General features: G+C 52.7%; 1 protein-coding gene across 1 annotated transcript; it reads left to right on the forward strand.

The window, feature by feature from the left end:
• Positions 1-173: 173 nt before the first annotated feature.
• On the forward strand, positions 174-20,929 carry LOC121104592. Its single transcript, XM_040638170.1, has 15 exons — positions 174-2,400; positions 3,475-3,691; positions 4,896-4,997; positions 6,020-6,151; positions 6,911-6,995; positions 7,093-7,156; positions 7,603-7,688; positions 8,521-8,703; positions 10,800-10,853; positions 11,851-12,003; positions 13,176-13,243; positions 13,478-13,523; positions 15,663-15,726; positions 18,407-18,486; positions 20,897-20,929. The coding sequence occupies exons 1-15, from the start codon at positions 2,292-2,294 to the stop codon at positions 20,927-20,929; spliced, it is 1,476 nt and encodes a 491-aa protein (XP_040494104.1). The 5' UTR covers positions 174-2,291.
• The last annotated feature ends 1,641 nt before the right edge of the window (positions 20,930-22,570 follow it).

Consider the following 22,570-nt stretch of genomic DNA (forward strand, 5'->3'; position numbering starts at 1 on the left):
CCTTTCTAAGCCTCAATTTTCTCCTCTCTAAGATGGAAATTAAAATAAGTAACTTTTCTGAACCCTTCCTATGGATCAGGCCCTGTGCTAACATCTATATGAGTTACCTCAGTGACCCTTCACAAATACCGCAAAGACATGGGTAGATTTATTGTTCCCGTTTTACAGACATGAAAAGCAAGGCTCAGAAGAAAAAGCAACTTGCCCACAGTCACACAGCTGCTGAGTGACAGTGGGGATTTGAACCCAGGCCTGTCTGGCTGCAGAGGCATAGCACAGAACCATGTATGGAAAAGGCTGGCTCTACCATTCACCTGCTCTCCTCCACACACCCCCAATACACTCCCTTACTCACTTAGGTTCTGTGACTGCCACATCCCGTACTGGGAGCCTTCTCGGCTCTCTCCCAAGAGCTGAAGGCCCTGCCCCAGGCTCCACAGCTCTGATGTCATGCCTAAGGGAAAGGACCCGCCCCAAAACCCACACCCCCTACCGCCCTTCCCCGCGGAGGTCTGTTGGCCCTGGGCCCAGTGCCTGCCCCTCAGGCCTCAGTGATGAGCCCTATCAGTTTTGGCCACAAGCCCCTTGCTGCCTGATGCCAAGAGGACCCCTTCCTCCACTGAAGAGCTCCTCTGAGCACAAGCCCTGGCCCCACCCAGCCGGGCTTCAGAGCTCAGGTTATAAAAGTTGTGCCTTTCTGGGAGGCTGGAGACAGACCAGGGAGATTCCGGGCAATCCTGTGATTGGAGAGGTAAGGACAAGGAGGGCACTTCTCAAACATTTCTTGAGCACCTACAAGAATGTGAAGGGGTGCACAGGTTCTTAGTGATTCGAATCCAAGCTCTGCTACCTGTGTGACCTTGGGCGAGTCGTCTTTCCTCTCTGAGCCTCAGGTTTGTCATTTGTAAATTGGACTTTTGATGTGTGATCCCAGACCGTTGTGGTGGGGACTCAGTGATGTGATGAAGCTTTACAACGTCCTTGCGTGGTGCCTGCCCCATAGTAAGCACTCAAGTAGAAGCTGGGGCTGGTAGGGACGATTTAGGGCAAGAGGGGCAGAGCTGGGAGACAGTGTGATGTACGAAGGGCAGGAAGCGGGGAGAGACCCAACTCGGGTGAACTGATTGAGAAAAGTGCCAAAATAGGGACCAACTAAACCCTGGTGGATGAATCATGGGTGAATTTCAGATCAGCCTGGAAGCAAAATACGAATATTTCATGCCATGAGAACAAATTCTCCAGTCCAAAACTTGCATATGCAAATGAACAAATACATTTTTTATTACCCAATGTAATCCCTGTTCTGAGCTCCTATGATACCAAGCAACAAAAAACCGGATGCTACTAATTCAAGGCATTGCCAGGATTTTCTCAGGTACTTCAGAGTAGGCTCAGCCTTTGGGGGCCTCCCGTCCTCACTCAGGGGCAGCGTGTACCCTCTGGGTGGCGGCTTCATGGGTGCAGCAGGGGGTGTGGGGGGGGGGCTCCTTGGTGGGCCCTGCTGATGCTGGAGAGGTCCGCATCCCAGCTGGTCTGCCTTGCGGTTCCAGAGGCTGCATCTGCTGGGGGCACGTGCTTGCCCACCCAGAGGGCCCCTGCCTGCGGTCTCCAGGGTCCCAACCACATCCTTTGGCCACCTGGGCAGGGCTGAAGTTCAGCCGGTAAGAACCTGTACAAACATCCTGGTTGGAATATTGAAATAGTTCCCTAGCTGGTAAAGAGCCATGGCTTCAAGCCCCATCCCCGGTACGTACCCCAGCCACTCTAACACCTCCCCCAGGACCCTCATCCTCTGTCCTCCATCAAGATCCAGAAACCTCCGTGGTTCAAAGGGAGTACTACACTTCTAACATCTCAGCATGTCACCCAGCCACATAAACAGCTGTTGAGCACCCTGCTTGTTAAGTGCTCTGCACATACTGTATTCCTCACAACAACCTAGTTTATCCCCATTTTACAGATGAGAACACTGAGGCACAGAGAGGCCAAGTAAGTTGCTCAGGGTCACACAGTCAGGAAGTAGCAGAGCCTGGATTTGAAAGCAGTCCACATGATGCGGAAGGGCATTCCAGGAAGAAGAAACCAAAAGCAGTAGTGTGAGGTGGCGAGAGGTGCGGGCTGTGTTCAAGGACTAGCAGATCTGGAGCTGGGGGAAAGGCAAGGAGAGGAAAGCTGGAGGGAGGTCCTAGGGGAGGCAGAGCTAGGAGACCCTAGGCAATGGGTCTCCAGTGGGGACATGGAGGTGGCCACTGGGGTTTCCAGCTCTTTGTCCAAAGGTCTTGACTGGGAGGATGCTGCTGTTCTGGGGGTCACTGCTATGGTGGGGGCTGCTGCCCGAAGCTCAAGGGAAGGCCCAGCACCTGCTCTTCCTACGAATCAGCAAGAATCAGCTGGAAACAGGTAAAATTTAAGGGGTGGGCTTCAGGAGGCAAGATCTCAGGGAAAGGCAGGGTGGGAGTCCGTACCATCTGCCCTCCTCAAGGCTTCTCCTCTTCTGGCCTCCCCGTCACTAGCAGCAGAATTTGCCTTCCTTCACCCAGACCTGACCTCTTCCTTCCCCTGCTCTAACACTTGCTGTGGCTCCCTAGTGCCCTCAAGAGAAGCTCCAAGCTCCTCATCTTGGCATTCAAGGCCCTGCATCCCTAGCCTCTTCCACTGCCACCTGCCCTGACCACTCCCACAGACTTTCCAGCCTCCTTCTCTTCCTGTGCTGTTTCTTCCACCTACAATTCTCTTTCCCTCCTTCCCAATGTAGTGAATTCTGACTCATCCTTTAAGGCAAAGCTCTAACAGTCCCTCCCAGTTTCCCCAAGCAGGAGTCTCCTTCCTCTTAGCTCCCACAGCTCTTTGGTGAAGTCTCATCTATGACATTAGCCTGATGTGTTGTAATTATCCTCTCTGTCTGTCTGTCTCTCTCCCTCTTGACCATGAGCTCCTTGTTGCCCATCCACCTCCTACCCCATTCACTGCAGTCTAACCTCACTGATCTTTCAGTTTCATAAACTCACCAGACTCATTACCACCTCAGGGCCTTTGCACATGCTGTTCCCCCTTGCCTACATTGCTTTCCTCTCAGATCTTGCAATAATGGATTCCTCCACTTTACTCAGGTCAGCTCAAATGCCTCCTCCTCAAAGAGGCTTTCCCTGACCACCCTATATGAAGTAGACCTTCACCCCAGTCATGTTCCTACTCGACTCCATTTTATTTTCTTTGTAGCACTTACTTTCAAAAATTGCCTTGTTTGCTTATCCGGATGCTGGGTTGTCTGTCTCTCCCACTAGAATGTACATTTCTCAGGGGCAGACTGGTCACTGTTCCTGTTCTCTGAGGCCAAAAGACAGTGTGCACTTGATACGCACTTGCCACTAAATGACCATCTAAATCGCGGACTCTGAGCTGGTGCCAGTGGGCATTTGTAGAATGACTGAATGAGGGGTGAGCCCCACCTTGAGGAGAGGCTTGTGTCCTCAGACATTTCAGACCTATTCTTGGAGCACCACGTCCTGGACCGCATGGCCAGGATTCCTGTGACGGGGCCCACAAGTGAAGGGGCCACCATCCTGGACCACCTGCCCTTCGTAAGAGGAGGCCTCTCCAGGAAGAGCAGTGGGCTTGATCTGTCCCTGGTCGGGGACCTGCTCTCAGAGAAGAGGCTCCCGCTGCTGGGGGAGCTGCTCCAGGCAGGAGGGTGAGTCTGCAGAGGCTGGCTCTGGCCTTTCTTCCCCTTCAGGCTCGGCCCTTTCCCTGAGCCACAGTGTTCTCACACGTCAAGTGGAGCCCTGGGCGGGTTGGAGGCCCAGGTGTCCTTGGAGGTTCTCTATAGCCTGAAAAGCACTCAGCAAGTGCACCTTTAGTATTCTAAATCTCTCCAAGCCCCTTAAAATCATCCAAGGAACAAAGCAGAGTCTAAATCAAGAATCTCAGCCTGGCGGCCCTCCAGACCTCTACATTCAGTCTACACTTGGGTATTACAAACTTGCACGGTGTTATTTAAATACAGCATGGAGCACTGGGTGTTATATGTGAACAATGAATCATGGAACACTACATCAAAAACTAATGATGTACTGTATGGTGACTAACACAACATAATAAAAAAATATTTTTAACAGAAAAACACTAATTACAAAAGAAAAAAATTTTTAAACATTTTAAGGAACTGCCAAAATTTAAAAATCAAGAGGGTTTCAATCAAAATCTAGGTTTTCTGATGGTATAGTTTGTCAGGACGGCCATAACAAAGTACCACAAACGGTGGCTTACACAACAAGAGCTCATTGTGTCACAGTCCTGGGGGCCGAAGTCCAAGAGCAAGGTGTGGGCACTGCTGCTTCCACGCCTGTCTCCTAGTTCGGGATGGTTTGCTGCCCATTCTAGTGGGCACCAGCTGAGTCACCAGCTTGTATCTCATGTTCAAAACATACTCTGGGCTCCTCTCAGCTCAAGGAGATGCTGGGAACTGACATCACTGAGGGGAGTAGAAGGCTCATGTCCTCCCTCCGGAACGTTCAACAGGGCAGATGGTCCCTCAGCGGATGGCGGTGGGATCACCAGCCATCTTGCTTTCTCTGACTCTTGCCTGCTTGCTTCCCTTTTGCAGAATGCTTATACTTGAATTTAGGCAGGCTCAAGGTACATAGGCCCTCTACTGTATTCCCCCCATTTTGCAGAGGGTGATGCTGAGGCCCGAAGAAGGGAAGGGATTCAGCCAGGTTTAAAGGCTTGGAGGCTGGTTCTTCATCTGGGCTGGGGATCAGGGCCGGGGTTGTCCCAAAGCTGCTCCCACTCTTCCTGGGGTCTGCCCTTATTCCAGCCGACCCGGATACACACACGCTATAGAACCACAGCGGCCTTACCCGGCCACACCAACACCGCCCGAACCTCTCTGGCAGGTTGGTCATAGATGTCAAAGGACCTGAGGTGACCTTGCACACCCTGAGCGACAGCCTGCTGCAGGTCACGCTGCGAAGCAAACTGTACCTCTCGCTGCAGGAGTGAGTACATTGGGTACTTCGTCCCCCCGCCCCTCGGTGCCAGGCAGGCCCACCCCCCACCGCTATGACTCAAGAGGCAGCCCTGCAGGGCTAGCAAAGGCCTCCTGCCTATGTCACGAGAAGGGTCCTAATAATCCTTGCCACTCAGGCATGTTTCAAAGTCATTTTTACTGATGGAGAAACCCAGGCACGGAGGGGGAGAGGGACCCAGCCAGGATCACACGGTGAGGCAGCAGCAGAGACTGGATGAAACCCTCCGACCCCATGTCGGGGAACATGTGTCCCACCTGAGTGACAGGCGGATGCGGTAACGGGATGGCCTGAGGAGGGCTGGTGCAAGCTCACCTCAGAGCGCAGCAGAACAGGACTCCGCTCCCGCTCACCAGCCAGGCAACCTAAACTAGGGCTTCTGCTCACTGGGCCTGCATCCTCCTCTACCAAGCGGGGATGATCCTGTCCGCTCCCGCACATGGCTGTTATGAGCGTTCACTGCTGACCCGGGAGCTCGGACCACAGCAGGCAACAGAGGGACAGCTATGGGTGGTGTCTACACATGACGCAAATCTCCATAAACGCCCTTTAGGAACAGGGCCACCCCTGGTTTTCTTGTAAATGTGGCCTTCCTGGTCCAGCTTGACTTTTGAAGAGACAAGGGAGCATAAAGAAATATGTCTTTGGTAGAGCGATGGACACAGAGAAATATTTCTTTCTTCTCATCGCCCTTGTAGTGATGAGCGGTAAAAACACAACTTAGCCCTGGGCCTGGTGGGGACCGGAGCACCTGGAGCACCTCTGGCTCACCTCAAGGTCACCATCAGCCCCAGGTGACTGCCCCACTACGAGGACGCTGGCTGGTGTTGGCAGATCTCTCAGGTTCTCCGAAGTATGAGATCCGTATCTTTAACGACCTCCCCTAGTTTTTCATTTGAGCCCTGCAGGCAGCTGCAGGCCACCAGCCTATGACTTCTGGCCTCTGCCTCGGGCTGTGGCTTGGAGCCTGCCTAGACACGCTGCCCTTACAGGATACTGCGGCTCAGAGTCATCAAGAACATTCGCATTGGGGGACGGCTGGAACAGACGGGGAACAAGACCAAGGTGGTCTTCGAGGAGTGTCACACGCCGCCAGGATACCTAAGCATCAAGGTCCTGGAGCAGTGAGTACCTGCCCACACCTGTGCTACCACTGGGCAGGAGTGGGTGCCAGGAATTCCTGCACTGCTCCCGCTGCCCAGCCCTTCACTGAGACTCACCGCAGGGGCTATCTCTCCCCAGCTTCGTTCTCTGAGTGACCAAGGGCATCAGGGACAGGGCCATCTCCGGGGCTGCAAGCTGCATACACCATCCATCAGCATCTCCTCTCTCCACACTGAATGTCATGGATGAGAGTGGGCATCCACTCAGGTCAAATCTCAGCTTGGCTGCCTCCTAACTCAGGGGCCCTGAACAAGCTATTTGACTTGTAGAGCCTGTTTCCTCACCAGTGAAATGGAATTGCCCACCGAACTCAGCCAGCATGGGGTAGCTGTGGGGAAAAGACGAGCTAACCCACGTGCTGAGATAACCTTAGCACAAAAACCACCTCCTCCAGGAAGCCTTCCATGACTCTCCCTCCTTGAAAATCCCAGAGACCTTTATCAGAGAGGAAATAAAGAGACGGAGGCAGAGAGGGATGATCAGGAAGAAATAGAGGAGGAGGAACTCATGGAGAGAGAGAGCAAGAAGGCATGAAGGAGATAAAATAGAAAAGGAAAGGGTAGGGGTAGGGGAGGAGAAGAGAGACACCAGGAAGGAAGCCGCCACTCTAAAGTTTCCATGTTACATGATCCCTCCAGCCCTGCCCTGGACTCCTGCCTCTGGCCTCAGTTTCCCCTTCCATGGTGTCTCAGACCCCACCTGCCCTCCCCCACCACTAGGATGGACCCCCTCCTCGCGAACACAGCTCTGGCGTTGGTGACAAGTGTCTTGGATGAGGCACTGCCCTTCCTCCTGCAGAAGATAGTATGTTGTTTATCCTCCTCCGCCTCCTGGGAGAGGGGTGTGACCCCGAGGGAGAGCCCCTCGACCTGACAAGGACCCCGTCGTGCCTTCCCTGCAGGTGTGCCCCCTGGCCACGACTCTACTCAACTCACTGCTGGAAGGCCTGCTACACGTCACTCTGCGTACGTAGCTCCTGGCCAAGGATGCGGCTTATTTTCCATTCCCCTACTGTGTGCCAAGAACAATGCTTGAGGCTCTGAGAATAGGACAGGAAACCAAACGAAACAAACAAAACAAGTCTACCCGCAGGGAGCCTCCTTTCTAGTGCGGGCGAGAAAGGGCACTATGCCTTATGACCTTGGCAAGTCATTTTCCCCTGGAGCCTCAGTTTCCCAATCTGTAAAACGGAACTAATCCTAGACCTACAGAGTGGACTGCACTGCTGCAATAAGACATATAACCTGGCACAAAGCTATTGCTCAATAAATGTTGTCACAAGAAGCACAGACCTAGCCCACGAGGAACTGCAAGCTAAGCAGAGACAGAGAACAAATTTCTGCCTGCTTCCCTGCCTCCCCACATCCTTCCACCCACCCCCAGGGGAAGCTGAGTCCTGGTTTCGTTGCAGCCCCAGCCATCTCGGGCCCGGAAGACTTCCAGTACTATGTCACCACCACGGAGTTCACAGACGAGGCCATTCTGATGAACGTCCAGGTACACCACCCCCCTCCCAGCCAGGGCAGACCCTCCATCCACTGGCCTGCGGGAGGACGGGCAAAGCGGAAAGTGAGGTGGGGCTTCTCTGGATAGGAGGCATAAAGAGGAGAAGGAGGGGGAGAAGGAGCACGTAAAAGGAGGTGGTAGGCCAAAAGAGGAGAAGAGAGAGAAGGAGGGAGAAGGGAGGGGAGAGCTGGCAGGCCCCTGCCCTCGGGAGCTGGTGCTGAGCAGAGTCCCGCCTCCACCCTGGAGAGCAGGAGTGGCCACAGGGCTGCGTGCCCTGTGAGCGGGGATCAGGCTCCAACAAGAGGGCAGGTGGGGCAGTTCAGGGGTGCAGGATCATGTGTAACGCTCAGCTGGAAGGGACCCCTCAGATGGGGAAACCGAGGCCCAGAGAAGGGAGGGGGCTGGCTGCCCAACTCCCGTTCACTGGTCCTTCCTCGTCCCCATGGAATGGTCAGAGGTGGGTCGGGTGGACAGGAAGGATAGATGTGAGAGGATAGGAAGGAGGCACTGTTAACAAAGGCACAGAGAAGGGAATGGGGTCAGAGGAGGGAGAAGCAAGGAGAGGGGGCTTGTGGGTTCAAAACCCAGCTCCACCTCTTACCATGTAGGACCTCGAGCGAGTCACTTTACCCCTCTGGGCTTCCATTTCCTCATCTGTCCGATGCGGACAGTTACGGTGCACCCTTATAAGGTTGCAATGAGATTGCGCACATGCGTTCAGCACCGCCTAGCGCAAAGTCAGCCCTTGATACTGGTTACAGCTGTAACCACTTGTTGGGCAGAGAAACTGTTCCCCCTGAATTTCTCCTTCGTTTTTCTGAAGCTTGTGACACCCTGCGGCCCTGGCCAGAGACCCCGAAGGCCTGCCCGCCTGACCCCTCAACCCCTTCCAAAATTAGCCCAAGGCAGCATGGCGGACCTGGCTTTTGGGCTAGAAACCTACAATGACATCCTGTCCTGCCTCTATACCAGCAAGGTGATCCATGTGGACTCCCAGGACTCCAAAGTGAGTGCTCAAGAAAGGGCAGTACATAACTTTATTGCTCTACTTTTCACATGAAGAAACCAAGGCCCAGCTGGCAGAGTGCCTTTCTGGGTGGACCTAGGTAAGTCACTTCTCTCTGGACCTCCTGAGAGAACTCCTATTCAGCCTTCAGAACCCAGCATAGAAGTCCCCTCCTCTAGGAAGACTTCCTTAAACATCCAGGTGCATTTATTGTTTCTTTCTTCATAACACTTATCCATTCATTCATGCCACAAATATTTATTGAAAGCCTACTATGTGCCAGACCCTGTGCACCCACGGGCCCTGTCCTTGCAGAGCTCAAAGTCAAGGAGGAGAATAGAAACTGAACAAGGAAACAGGCAGATAAATAAAATAATTTATCTTATCTATAATAAGAGCAAAGGGTCAGCGAGTGACTAGTGGGGATGACAGGGCTGCCCTGGGTGCCGCAGTCAGTGAAGACGTCTCTGAGGAGGTGGCCTGAATGGGGACAAGGAGGCACATGCCCAGAAGTCTGCAAGAAGAGCAAGTGCCCAGGGTCGATGAGGGGATCGAATGAGGGAGAAATCCAGGTACGTTACTGCCTAAAAGCCCGTAGCAGCTCCACACCACACTGAATAAAGCCCAGTGTCCTCTCTGCAGCTCCCTGCCAACCTCTCCTGCTCTGTCTCCTTACCCGCTACACTCCAGCGGCACAGGCTGAGCTGGTGCCCACTTCGGGGCCCTTGAACATGCTGGCCTCTCTGCCTGGAACACTCTTCCTGCCACTGTTGGTCTCAGTGCAAATGTCATCTCCTCAGAGAGCCCTCCTTGACCACCACATCTAAATACCCAAAATAACCCTTCCCTCTCTCTCCCCCCACTTCCTCTCTCTCTCTCTCTCTCTCTCTCTCTTTTTCCCTTCAAAACACTAATCACACTGAGTGTGTGTAAAAGTTATACATGCAAAGTCATGTGTACACATATACACACATGTATGTTCGTTGGGGTTTATTTAACTCTGCGTGCTTACTGTCTCCCCCATTTGAGGGCAGGGACTATGGATGCTATCGTATGTCTCAGCACACAGTGGGTGCTCATAAACTCTGAAATACGAAATCCTAAGGAGATCCAGGGGAGACCTAATGTTATTGCTCCATTTTTTGCATGAGGAAACGAGGGCCCAGATAGGGAAAGTGACTTGCCCAAGGGGCCCCAGCAGGTGGGATCAGGAGCAGAGCCAGGTCTCCCCATGCTGTGCCCTTCCTCCCACACAGGTGTGGCAGCTCTGAGACAGTTATCAGTGAACACGGTAATTCCATGTCTGCAGAGGTTCTCACACCAGTGGGCAAGACTATTCGGGCAAGGGTGCTCTTTCTACCTTTGCTTGCTACGGGGTGAAAAAGAAAGTTAACCTACGTGTCCATCAATAACAAATTGGTAAAATGAGTCTGGTTGTGGTCATACAAGGCAGAGTACTATGCAGCTGTTAAACAGACTGGGCTCGTTCTATATATACTGGTACTGAGAGAAAAAAACACAGTGCGGGACCATGCAGTTAGAATGCTCTCATCCATGCAAGTTTCTATGTGTGTAGAAAACAGTCAGGATGTACTCCAAAATGCCAATAGTAGTTATCCCTAAAATTGGATTTGAAGGAAAAGGGGAAGAGGTGTTGGGGTAGACTTATACCTTTTACTTTATACATTTTTTACTGTTTTCTATCGTGATTAATGATTTGCAAAAAACAATGGAGTATGGATAGATGGACAGAAATGTGATAAAGCAAGGATAGGAAATGTTCATTGAAGAATAGGTGATGAAATACAATGTTCCTATAAAATTCTTTCAGCTTTGCTGCATACGTGGAAATCTTCACAGTAAAATATTGGGGGGAGGAGATCACTGAAACAACAAACAGTTAACATTTCCAGATATATCATGGTGAGAAACCAGGGTGAACGGCTCCTCCCGTGCTGACAATGACTGACGTGCGGATTGTGCATTCAGTTGGAAGCAATTATACCTCACTGAACCCCACTGACACCCCTACCCCCGAAGCTGCTCAGAACAGATCTACAAGATTCTAAAAGCCACACATTTTGCCCTTTTTCCAGGCTGCCAAGCTCATTCAACTGTTGTCCTTGGGAGAGCGGGAGCCCGGGCCGCAGGTGGGTGTGTGACCAGCTTCCTTCCCCTCCAGCACCACGGCCAGGGTCTCAGGAAAGAGTCTGGGATGGGGGCAGGGTTGGGCCACATAAGCATGTTCCATTTGGTCAGGGTTTCCTACTGTGGACTCCAAAATTCACAGCAGCTACTTTGCAGGTGCCATGTGGGTTAGAGGAGTTGACCCAAGTAAGGCACTTAGCTCGTCGCCCGGCCAGGGGACCATGGCCAGGTGGCTGGCTTTCGTACTCACTACTGAACAGGGCCCTGACCCCGCCAAGGCATACCGACCGAGGCGGACAGATGAGCACAAGGGGGCAACAGTGAGCCATGACTATGTGCCAGGCCCCTCCACCTACACCAACATAACCCCAGACACCCCGCACTTCATCCCATTTTCATACGTCAGCAAACTGAGGCACGGCAAGGTGACTGGAGTTGCCCAAGCCCACATCGCTCAGTAAGCGGCAGAACAGGATTTGAAGCCAGTCCCGGACTCCAAACTCCATGCTCAGTGTCCTCTCTCCAAAAGCTTTTGGAGAGAATATGGCATCTGATGTACAAAACACAGTCACCAACAGTAACAATAGCATGAGAGCTGCCGGGCTCTGGCCTAAGCGCTCTACACGACTGAATTCGTCTAATCCCCACAACGACCTTGTGGAGGAGGCACGATTATCCTTATTTTACAAGCATGAAAACAGAGAGATGAAGAAATTTGTCTCGGGCCACACAGCCTACAGGTGGAGCTGGGATTCTGGCTCCAAAATCTGCATTCTTACTTGCTACACATGCCCAAGAAAAGGAGGATGGCCTCTCACCTTAAAGGAGCTCAGGGAGGTTTGAGTAATCCTCCCAAGGTCACGCGGCAAGTTGCGGCACAGCTAGAATACACTCGGAGGCCCCGACTCCTACGATCCTGCTCCCATTCCTCCAAGCTGGGAGTTAAGGAATTCCATCCTCTCGACCTGTCTGCACCTTTTCTGCTTTAACTTCCTTCAGACTTCTGATCAGTCCAGAGCAAGTGTGAGACTGACCATCGGCGCCCCTGACCCTCCCACTGTCCACGTGGATGGCCACACCGCCACCGTCACCCAGCCGGGCTCGCTGGTGCTGCTGGGGCCCAGCAACACCTCCTCTGTCTCAGTTTCCTGGGTGAGTAAGCCTTGAAATTCTTTGTTCCTTGGAGGGCCTGGGTCCACTTGGGGGCCCCTGCAGGGCCAGCTGACTGAGGCGGCGGCAGACCTCACCGCCAAACCTCAGCGTGCAGTCTCCTGCTAATATTCGATCAGTCCACACCCCAATAGCCCGCACCTGTTGCCAGCACATTAAAATGCTTGAGCACCTGCTCCCCTGAGCGCAGCTTGCAGTGCTCCCCAGGGACCTCCTCAGCAACTGCAGGGTTTTGCCTCCGACACCCTCTGCTCAGTGCCTTGCAGATAGTTGAAGAATCTTCTGTCTTCCCTGGACATGGCTGCATCGGAGGCCCTTGTCCACAAAGCCAGGAGAAAGACAGAGAAATAGTTCACGAGGAGCTCAGCGTGTCTATGTTCTCTACTCTATTTCTCAGGAAATACAGCTCCCCCCAAAGTCTCTACTTCTCTAATCTGAGCCCTCTTGGGGTTCCTATTTCCCATTCCATAGACCTTAAAATTGGGAAGGCACCTCAGATAAGGGGGACCGGAGGGTTGCTCGGCCACGGGTGAGCCCAGCAGCATCCGAAGTACACACAGGACCTTGGGATCTGCCACAGGAGTTGGCATGACTCTATGTTCAAGAAATTGGTCATCTCTGGGGGGCCTGGCTGGGTCAGTTGGAAGAGCATACGACTGTTAATCTCAGGGTTGTGAGTTCAAGCCCCATGTCGGGTGTAGAGATTACTTAAATAAAAACTTAAAAAAAGAAAAAGGAATAGGCCATCTCTGACTGGTAGTGAAAAGCCCTATTTCTGGTCTATAAGGTGACTGTGTGAATCATGGAGGCCCATGGACAAACCCGTCAAAACCAAGGCGTCCTCTGGCTTCCAGCAACAGTGATTCTATGGCCAAGTGCCTCCCTGCAAAAGGTTTTCCTTCCACTGGGCTGAGCCTCGTACCCAGCCCCAGCCTGCCCTGGCTTCTGGGAGTGCCCAGCACCACCAGTGCCCTCTCCCATGGCAACACCCACACAGGCATGCTGTGAACACACACGACCAGCAGTTGGGGCAGGGGGAAAGGACCACATGAGAGGGGCTAGCCCTCTCACAAGCATTCATGGGGGTCAGGGTGAAGGGAATCCCTCTAGCTGGAACATAAACTCCTCTCCTGACCTAATTTCAACTCCCATAGAATCTCCTTTCGAAAGCTGTGTTTTCCTCAAGAAATCAGGAGTTAAAACTACAGTTCTCTCCAAACAGGTAACATTGTTTTGGTTTTGGATGTTCAGAAGAAATAAGAGGATTGACAGAGCGATGGGGGAATGTGGGGGAGTGTGGTCAGGGGTGAGTTCCCGTACCTGCTGTCAGCGCATGGAACAGTGTGTACGAGGGAGGGGGGAGAGGAGGGAGGGGGTGCTGCGACAGAGGCTCACTGAGCACTGCACCCCCAAGCAGCTGCCGTGACCTGAAAGGGTGATCTCTTTTCTCTGGTAGCACCACAGTCACCCTGGGCCCTTACCCTGCTGGCCTTGCAAAGCAGGTGAGTCTCTCCTTACCTCTGGCCTCTCCATGGTCCTGAAGGACCTGTCAGCAGCCCCGGGAAAAGACCCTGAGTCACTGATGTAGGCAGTTGAAAGCCTCATTCACTTTCTATCACTGATCTCATCTTGCCCTGGCGTCCCCATACCCCGTGGGGTCAGAGTAGCCCCCAGAACTTAAACTTGTCCACTTCACTCTTTCATACACTTACCAAATACCTACTGAGCACCTACTATATGTCCAGCCTTGTCTTAGGTACTTGGGATATGTCAGTGAACAAAACAAAGGACCCTCGTGGAACCCACACTCTAGCAAGATGAGGTCAGATAATGAACAATAAGCACAGTAAGGTGAACCACATAGTATGGAACCAGCGATAATGCTACGAAAAAGAAGAGGGCGCGGGGGATCAGGACTGCGGGTGAGGGTAATACTAAAAAGAAATGTGGGGAAGGCCTCACTGAGAAGGTAAGTGAGCAAAGACTGGAGGAGGTGACAGAAAGAGCTGTGGGGGCATGGGAAGGAGGGGACCCAAGGCCCCAAGGCAAGGGTGTGCCTGATAGTTCAGGGAACAGCGAGGTTGCCAGGGTGGCTGGATCAGAGGGATTGAGGGGAGGTCAGTGAGTGAGCAGGGCCTACTAGTGGGGGGGCTGGCTCTTCCTGAGTGCGATAAAAGCTGATGGAGGGTTGTGAGCATAGAAGGAGCAGACTGGAGGGGGCTTGACTGGTGGCTGGTGGAACAATGCAGAGGCCTCATTAGGCTTGGACGAGACGGTGGCAGGTGGCAGTGGGGGGACTGGCCGGATGCAGGACATACTCTGAACGTAGAGCTGACAGGATTTCCTGCTGCAGTGGATGTGGGGAAGAAGTGAGAGAGGTGTGCAGGATGATGCCCAGATTTTTAAGAGCACCTCCTTCTCTACAGGTTAAAAACAGCCTCCTTTGGGAGAACATTCCGTTTGCACCCCCAGCAGGGCTGTGTGTCCCCTTTCTGGGTCTCCACACCCATGGGCTTCCCAGCATCGCATCCCGAGCCACCTTTGCTGCCTGCATCCCGCGTGGCAGTGAGGAGTTTCTGCTGTGGTGTGATGGGTCTGGGCCCTCCCCACCCTGGGCACTGGCCCCACTTGTTAATGAGTCCACAGGTGGAACACATGGTCTCTTCCCTCAGGGGTGGCTCTTATCCTACACTGAAAGCTTTTCACTGCCTCTGCCTGTCTGAGGGAGCCCCTTAAAGTAACTCCCCCTTTTCCCCACCCTGGGGACATCCCTCCATCCTCCGCTTCCACAGGACTGTGAACTCATGCTCTAGCCCTTAATGGGGGAAGGCTGCAAGATGGAAAAACAACAAAATGAAAGGGCTGAACAAGAACATGTGCTGGGAAACACTTCAAAATTATCAGCCCTGCTATTGCTCTGGTCTTACTTGCATAGGATCCCAGGCTTGAAAAGTCCTAAAGATTATCTTCCCAGGTCAGGGGATCCCCTCTGTGACATCATCAGAGGGCGGTCATCCAGACCAGGGCCACTTTGTATGGTTGCACAGGTTGTGCACTCTACAAGCCACCCACACCATAGAATACAGATACAAATATGTTTATAACAGTCTCCCAACACACGGGAAAAGAATGTCTTAAAGAAAGGGAGTCTTTTTCCAATCTGTCCAAATGGATTGGGGCAGCCCTGATCAAACTCTTGAACCTCTTAAACATCCCGGCTAACAGGAGGCTTGCTATCTCAACGAGAAAACTCCTGCCCCATTACCAGACAGGTCTCAGTATTAGAGAGCTCCTCCTTGGACTGACCCAAAATCAGTCCCTGTGAAGCTCTGGTCCTGGGGTTTCCTCTGGCCCAACCCATTTGCTCTCCCCCTGGGCTATCCGACAGAGATATGAAGATAGTCCCTGTGACCTAGGGTGAGGGTAACTCTTTTTCAGCCCCCTCAACTTTCCCCAGGCCCTTCACTATCTGGTCATCTGGATCCAATGTCCTTTAAAAATGGCATTTTCAAATGCCTTTTTAAAAAAGGACCACTCCTGATCTCCTGTGGGCACCTGTACAGTGGAGGCGCCCATTCCCCCGGTCAGAATCTGCCAACCAAGCCGAAGTGACCTTCCTATTCCTTTTTCATCTGTTGCAGGAAAAACGTATGGAGGCCTTTCTCTTAGAGCTTCTGAACAGGATATTTTTGCCCCATCACAACGGTGAGCCCCCTGTGTTTCTCCTCATGCCCACATACCATGCCGTTTAGAGCAGCATCAACTGTGACCAAAGCTCTGCCCGGACAGCTGCTTCTGCCTTGTTCCCGAGTTGGTTAAGAATTGCCCAAGGGCAAGGCAGATGGAGGCAGGGTAGAGACTGAAATTTGGGGTGTGGCAGCTGGGAGGGTGGAAGGGCCCCTGGGTGCCCTCCTGCTCTTTGCCCAGGCAGCTAGTGCCTACAGGAGCTCAGAAGTGGGATGGGTGGCCAGGAAGGGCTTCTTAGGGGAGGTGAGGGCTGGCATCGTGGAAAGTGAGAACAGGAAGGGCCCTTAGAGATGGTGGAGCCTCCAGCTCACAACTCCAATGCTTACAGGGTCCAGGGAGATACATTTCCAAAGGAAGCAGCCCAGGTGGGGCCGATGGCAAACGTGCCCTGCCTTAGATGGGCGGCTAACACTCAGCGCAGTCTTATGTGGCCAATAGGATGGATATTTTGTGTTTTTGGGAACCGCTGTAAAGCTGAACTTTTTGAGACATCACGCCTACGTTTAGATAGCAGCAACAAAATCAAACTTTTCCAAAACAGCACTGTCCTTAGTTCAGGCTCCCTCAGAAGCAGACCCTGAGATAATAGAGTGCAGGCAGAATTTTGGGGAGGTGACCCCAGGAAGTGGGAGGAGTGTGGGAAGTGAGTCCTGCAGGAGTGTGGAGCCCAGTCAGGCTCCTCTGCTCCATAGAACTCACCGCTCTCCCGGCCCTGACGCAGTCTGTGTAGCAATCGCCCACCTACTCACATGATTATCTGGTCAGTGCCTCTGTACTTAAACAAATGGTAAGCTGCCCGAGGGCAGGGACCCTGTCTTTGTTTTTCACTGTGTCCCCCACACCCTGTCCAGTGCCTCCCACCCAGGAGACACTCAGAAAGTACATGTAGGATAACCAGCTCAGACCTTACTCACCTTTGAGAAGTCACCTGGCTCAGCCTCCTCATCTTTCAGATGGGCTCAATGAAATTAAATGACTTACCCAAGGTCACACAGCAAATCTCTGGCAGAGCTGAGCCCAGAACTCCAGCTTTTTGTTTCCCTTACACGGGCATCTCTCTATGCTCCAAATTGAGGACTCCTGTTAGGACTGCAGAGTGAGGCTAGAGGAGCAGACGGAGCTCAAATGCTGGTCGGGTTGAAAGGTTTGGCATCATTCTGTGGCCCACGATAGCCAGGGAAAGTTCTGGGAATAAAGTGAGTAAATCTGTGTTCAAGAAGGAGGACCAACTGGAGGTGCGGAACATGGTGATGTAAGGTCCAGCAAGGCAGCCAGAGAGTCCAGGTGGGCAAGGCTGCAACCTGACCTGGCCACTGCCTACCAAGGGAAGCTCATTCAATAAGTGTATCTTAGATCCTGGACCAAAGAGAGCTATGGTGAGGGTCAAGAGATGACCCAGGAGCTAGGTCTAGTTCAAGAAGCCTAGATAGTCTTGCAGGGTCTGAACACCCAGGCCAGAGGGTTGCACGATGCCAGGGGGTGCCATTCACACTGGGGTCCTGTCCATAGCTCCGCAACAAGGAAAAAAGCAGCAGGGCCAAAGCCACTGGGGAAATAACACAGGAGGACTGCTTGTAAGAAGCAGCCTAAGAGTAAGAGAATCGGCAGAGATTCACAAAAGCCTGTGCTGCAGTCAGGGTCATCTGGTCCCAACACGGAGAGAGGACTGCAGTGAGGAGGGGTCCAGAGGCTGGGAGCTGGGAGGCTGGTGACAAGGCCTCTGCAGATCAGAGGCCAGATGGGAAACCAGAGGCACCTGTCCCGCTTCCTCCATTCTGCCCCTCACCTAACTGGGCCGGAATGACACACTGGCCCAGCAAGGAGGTATGAGACCCTCCCTTGAGCCCAAAGTGATGGTGGGGAGCCAGGGCGAGATAAGGGCTGGTCAGCGCAAAGGTTGGGGCAGGAGGGGCCCAAGCCAGACCCTCAAAGTCAAATCTCAGAAACTCAGTTTACCAAAAATCTACTGGCCAAATGATTAATTCTTTGAAACTCAATTTAGTAAATGACCAATTCTCCAAGTCTACCATTTACCAACTTACCAAAACTTACTCCAAGGACTACCCTTCATATATTTGATAAGTGAGTATTTTCATGAATATTTTCTTTGATATATTTAATGGATATGTTCTTATTGTACAACCAAATTCCTAGTGTCTTAAGGTTGATTTTTCAGTTTACATTGACTTGTTTCTAAACTTTTTCTGAGACATTTTCTGTTTCTGCCAACATTCTAGCATTTCTAGGAACACATTGTTTCAGTTGTTTTCCTCAATTAAATGAGAAGAATGAAATTCATTAATAGATTCCTAAGATGCCTTCAACGAACTGAACATTTTTTGAAATGCTGCTAGGAAGAATATCTTCATAAGAATGTGTTCATAGTTACTGAATATATTCAAGAAGAAATTCCCTCAAGATAGGTTTTTAATAAATGGGCAGAGTAGCTGTTTAGAGACCTGGTTTTCTGGAGTGGAGTTTTCTGGTAGGGGACAGTGTCCCCTGAGGAAGGAGAGGAGAAAGGGGCCACACCAAGTCCCTTCCCTGTTCTGGACAGTGGAACAGCCAGGGGTCAGCTGGCATGGCCCCACCCTGCGCTCACCAGGGCACTGAGCTCCCCTACCCACACCTCTCGCAGAGCTGCTCGGAGAACAAGACCTCCCGCTGCCCAACGTCAAGGGCATCTCCTTCGACCAGGCCGAAGTGGAGCCCTCCAAGGTAAATGCCAAGAAAAAGAGCTTCCTGAGACCGCCCCCCGCCATGGGAGGTCAGAGCTAGAAGGGTCTTGGAACCCTACAGGTGCCTTGTCCCTGTCCTGCGGGGGCAGAAGCTGAGGCTTGGGACAAGGAGGCACTGCATGTGGCAAGCCCTTTACCTCCCTCGTCTCACCATCTCATAGCCATCCTGGATGTGATGCCCCGTTTATAGACGAGGAAACTGAGGCTCCACGGGGCTCCATGCATCCCTCAGGGAGCCAGGCCCCAGGCTCACCAAGAGCTTCAGTGCCTCACACAGGTGGTCTTCATCATGAGCTCCACCAAGTCAATGTTATTATTTCTCCCATTTTACAAGAGAGGGAACTAAGGCTCAGAGAGGTAGAGACACTTGCCCAGGGTAGCAGAGCCAGGGTTCCAACTGGGGTTTATCTGACTTCAAAGCCTTTACCCTTAGCCAGGACCACCCATTCCCCAAAAACTCAGGTGTCTTGATGCCCAAAACAGGGCTGTTGCCTCTGGCACCTGCTCTCTGTGAACTGCCAGAGGGTGGGAACCCGGGCCGGTACTAGGCTGGCTAAATGCCAGGGAGGTAAGATGAGGCCAAAGAGCAGAGGGCCAAGAAAACCAGCAGAGGAACCACAGAGGCGCTGCCAAGGGAGTGCGCCAGCTCTGAATCTGCCCCTAGCGTCACCCTACCCCCTTGGCCTTTGTCCCATCCCTCAGTGAGGAGAATCTGAGAAGAGGCAGGTGGGGTTGGTGGGACTGGGCAGAGCTCAGAGCTGCCCTTCATTTCTTCGTTTCCCACCTTCACGAGATTCCCACTTTTTTTTTTTTAAGATTTTATTTATTTATTTGACAGAGAGAGAGGCAGCAAGAGAGGGAACGCAAGCAGGGGAAGTGGGAGAGGGAGAAGCAGGCTTCCTGATGAGCAGGGAGCCCGATGCAGGGCTCGATCCCAGAATACTGGGATCATACCTGAGCTGAAGGCAGACGCTTAACGACTGAGCCACCCAGGAGCCCCACGAGATTCCCACTCTTAAACAGCAGTGCTGAAGGAGCTCTGGGGGCAGGGCAGAGAGCAAATCAGACGGAACCTCCTGGCTGTGCAACGTCGGACAAGCCACCGCCCCCTCTCGGCCTGTTGTCCCCGTTTATCACATTGAGATAAAGATATAAGGTGGAGGTGAGGGTTCCCCTCAGAAGCACAAGGAACTGCTAGGACCATGGATTTCACCCAGCCCTACTCTGACCCACCCTCCTACACATCGTCTGAGCTTCAGGACCCTCAGCTCATGCCCCAATTCTGGACTCAGGATGCCTAGTTCCCAGTCCTGACGTTCGGGAGACACTAGAAATCTGCTTTCAAGAACCAGAAGTTATGGTGCAGGAGGCGGGAGGGCAGCAGCAGTTTGTCTCATAAAACCCCAGCTCCCGGCCAGTGCTACTCCCCCACCACATCCTCAGACCGAGACCGCACCCAACCTGGGGTAACCGTGGCAGGGAGGGGTCAGCCCAGGATGACCCTAGGTCGGGGCTGGAAGAGCTACTACAGGTAATACAGGGGCTGGAGCTGCTCCAGAAACGAGGCCACAACTCCTGGCAAGGTGGGCCAGGCAAGGGCCTCTCTATAGTTCTGAATGCCAAAAATGGCAAAGTCAGGACACAGTTCCAGCAGCTCTCATAACCAGACCTACAGAGGCAAGAGGAGAGAGGGTGGGGGGGCTCATAGGCTCACCCACTGATTCACTTCTAGGCTGCTTCTCACTGTTGTGCCAGTTACATATTACACAACTCCAAGATGCACCACTCATACTGTAGTACACAAACGACATCACCTGGAGTTGGGCAGTGCACAATCTGCACATCCTTACATGGCTGCCCTGAACACTCCCTCATTCATTCACTGTCACTAATTCATTCTGTTAATACATATCACTGGCTGCTCTGTGCCTGGCCTTGTGCTGAGTGATGCTGGGAGTTAGACCCAGTCCCTGGAACCTTCAGGAGCTCCCCTTCTGGTGGAAAAACAGGTACAGGAGCAGATGGATTCCAACAGCATGGTTTGGGCATTGTGGGTGGAGGCATGTGGAAGGCTCTAGCTGGATGAGAGACCTATCTCAGGGTGACACCGGCAGGATGAACCCCAATGCATCAGAAACATTAGAGGACTTTTGATTGATAGGTTGTAGGAAGAGCTCCAAGGACTGATCTGTTCCTTCCTTCACAAACATTTCCAAGACCCTCCTTCCCCTTGTCCAGTCTGTCCCTGACTCTGCCTTCTTGCCAACAGGGGAAGTTGTACCCTTAGGACACATACAACCCCTCTCAAGATGGCTTGAGCCTCCTCAGGGAGAGCTGGCTTTATGGGCAGCGAGGACAGATTGGGCATGTCTACCTGCTTCCATCCACAGGGTTATGTGCTACTGACTGTTCCAGAAGAATAGCCGGTTCTTGCCGAGGGCCTGTCCCTCCCCTCAGCCACACGCGTTCTGGATCCTTGAGAGGCCGGGAATGGCTACAGTCACAATGGAAAATCTCAGTTGCAATAAAAGATGATTCTTGCTTGAGGAGTCTGGTTCTGAGTTTGCTGAGGGATTCTGGGAGGTGGTGAGGCTACCCTGAAATGTTTAAAGGAAGGTTTTTCCTCCCTGATAGTTCCTGTGTTCCCTTGACCCGTGAGGGAGACATTCTGAATTCTGTCTTCAGTGTCTCGGGGAAGGGAGGCTCTTCAGAAAACAGAGAAAGAGCTTGAGCTTCAAGAGCCCAGGCCCTGAGCAGATGGGACACAGAAAGGACACAGGGAATATGCACATACAGGAAAGTTCCCTGCTGGAGAGGGAAGAAGAGGAAGGAAACAGTTTTGATGTCCCTAAGAAAGGGGGGGGGGGAACTACAGGAGCCTGAGATATTTGAACACAGAGGAAAGGGGTTAAGGGAAGCAGCCAGACCCCTAAGTGTGGAGCCAGGTCCAGGTGGAGGATTATGAGATGGCCACACCGCAGAGGTGTGACAGGCAGGAGAGTGACTACCATGTGCCCACGAGCAGGGCCATCAAGGGAGAGAGTGAGGAGTCCCCCCGCCAACCAACATCCAGTCCCATGTGGCCCAGGCAGAGCAGGGCAGTGAGCAAAGAAAGCCCAGGTCCCAGAGGGCTACACAGTCAGAAATGTGAATAGCTCCATGGTTGCCAAGGGCGGCAAAGAGGGCAGATGCCCACTCCCACACCTGGGTAACCTGCCAAAACCCACAGCGAGTTAGGACTGGCCCCAGGAAAGGGCAGACGAGGGGAAACTGGATTGTGATAAAATCCCCATCATGGGCGGGATGGAGGCTCATAATAGTCTCTGTTTCAGGAGTGAACAGGGATCAGCAGCCCAGTAACCCCAGCTGGCCTCTGGAAACTGGCGGGCCCATGGGGAGGCCCTCCCGGAGGCCAGTCCTTCACCGGCCACCCAAACCATGGAGTGCCCCTCATGGATCTGGTGCAGGGTCCCTGGCCTGTAGTAGGAGCTTGCAGCCCAGAGCAAACACTGCTGTGGGTTCTTTACTTGACTCCCCATCTGTTTTACAAATATGAACCACAAGCCCAGCCGTGAAGGAAATAAGTCCCCAACAAGCAGCCCCCAGAGAAGTCCCTGGGCAAGAGGGCAGGACCACACTGCACTTCAGCCTTGCAGTCTCCCAGCCCTCGGTGCACACGTGATACACCTAAGATAGGGTGGAGGCTCGGAGACACCTCCCCAGAGGACAGTTGCATTCTAACCCCAGAATTGTCCCACCGGTGGGTAGACACACAGCCTGGTGCATGGTAGATACATAGTAAGTACTAAATAACTGAATGGAGACATCCTCAGGACCTTGAAGAAAGCTGGGGAAGCCTTGGTCTGCTCCTCAGCAGGAATAAGCTATCCAGGCATGAGAGGGCCTGTCCTACCATGGAAGCCCCTCCATTCCCCTCCCGTGACAGTAACAGGTGCATCTCACTTAACAGTCTATAGACACAGACAGCTGTTATCCCATTAGATTCTTATGATAACACTGAGCGGCACCTGATGGGGTATGCAATTACCCCCGTTTGCCCAGGC

The sequence above is a fragment of the Ursus maritimus genome, unplaced genomic scaffold (genome assembly GCF_017311325.1).
Source record: "Ursus maritimus isolate PB19 unplaced genomic scaffold, ASM1731132v1 scaffold_22, whole genome shotgun sequence".
Classification (NCBI taxonomy): Eukaryota; Metazoa; Chordata; class Mammalia; order Carnivora; family Ursidae; genus Ursus; species Ursus maritimus.

Bases quoted from the DNA above. Each gene is read 5' to 3' on its own strand.
- LOC121104592 (XM_040638170.1), top strand. From the start codon at position 2,292: ATGCTGCTGTTCTGGGGGTCACTGCTATGGTGGGGGCTGCTGCCCGAA. The intron at 3,692-4,895 runs GTGAGTCTGCAG...CCTCTCTGGCAG, and splicing joins GAGCTGCTCCAGGCAGGAGG to GTTGGTCATAGATGTCAAAG. The intron at 13,524-15,662 runs GTGAGTCTCTCC...CATCTGTTGCAG, and splicing joins CTGCTGGCCTTGCAAAGCAG to GAAAAACGTATGGAGGCCTT.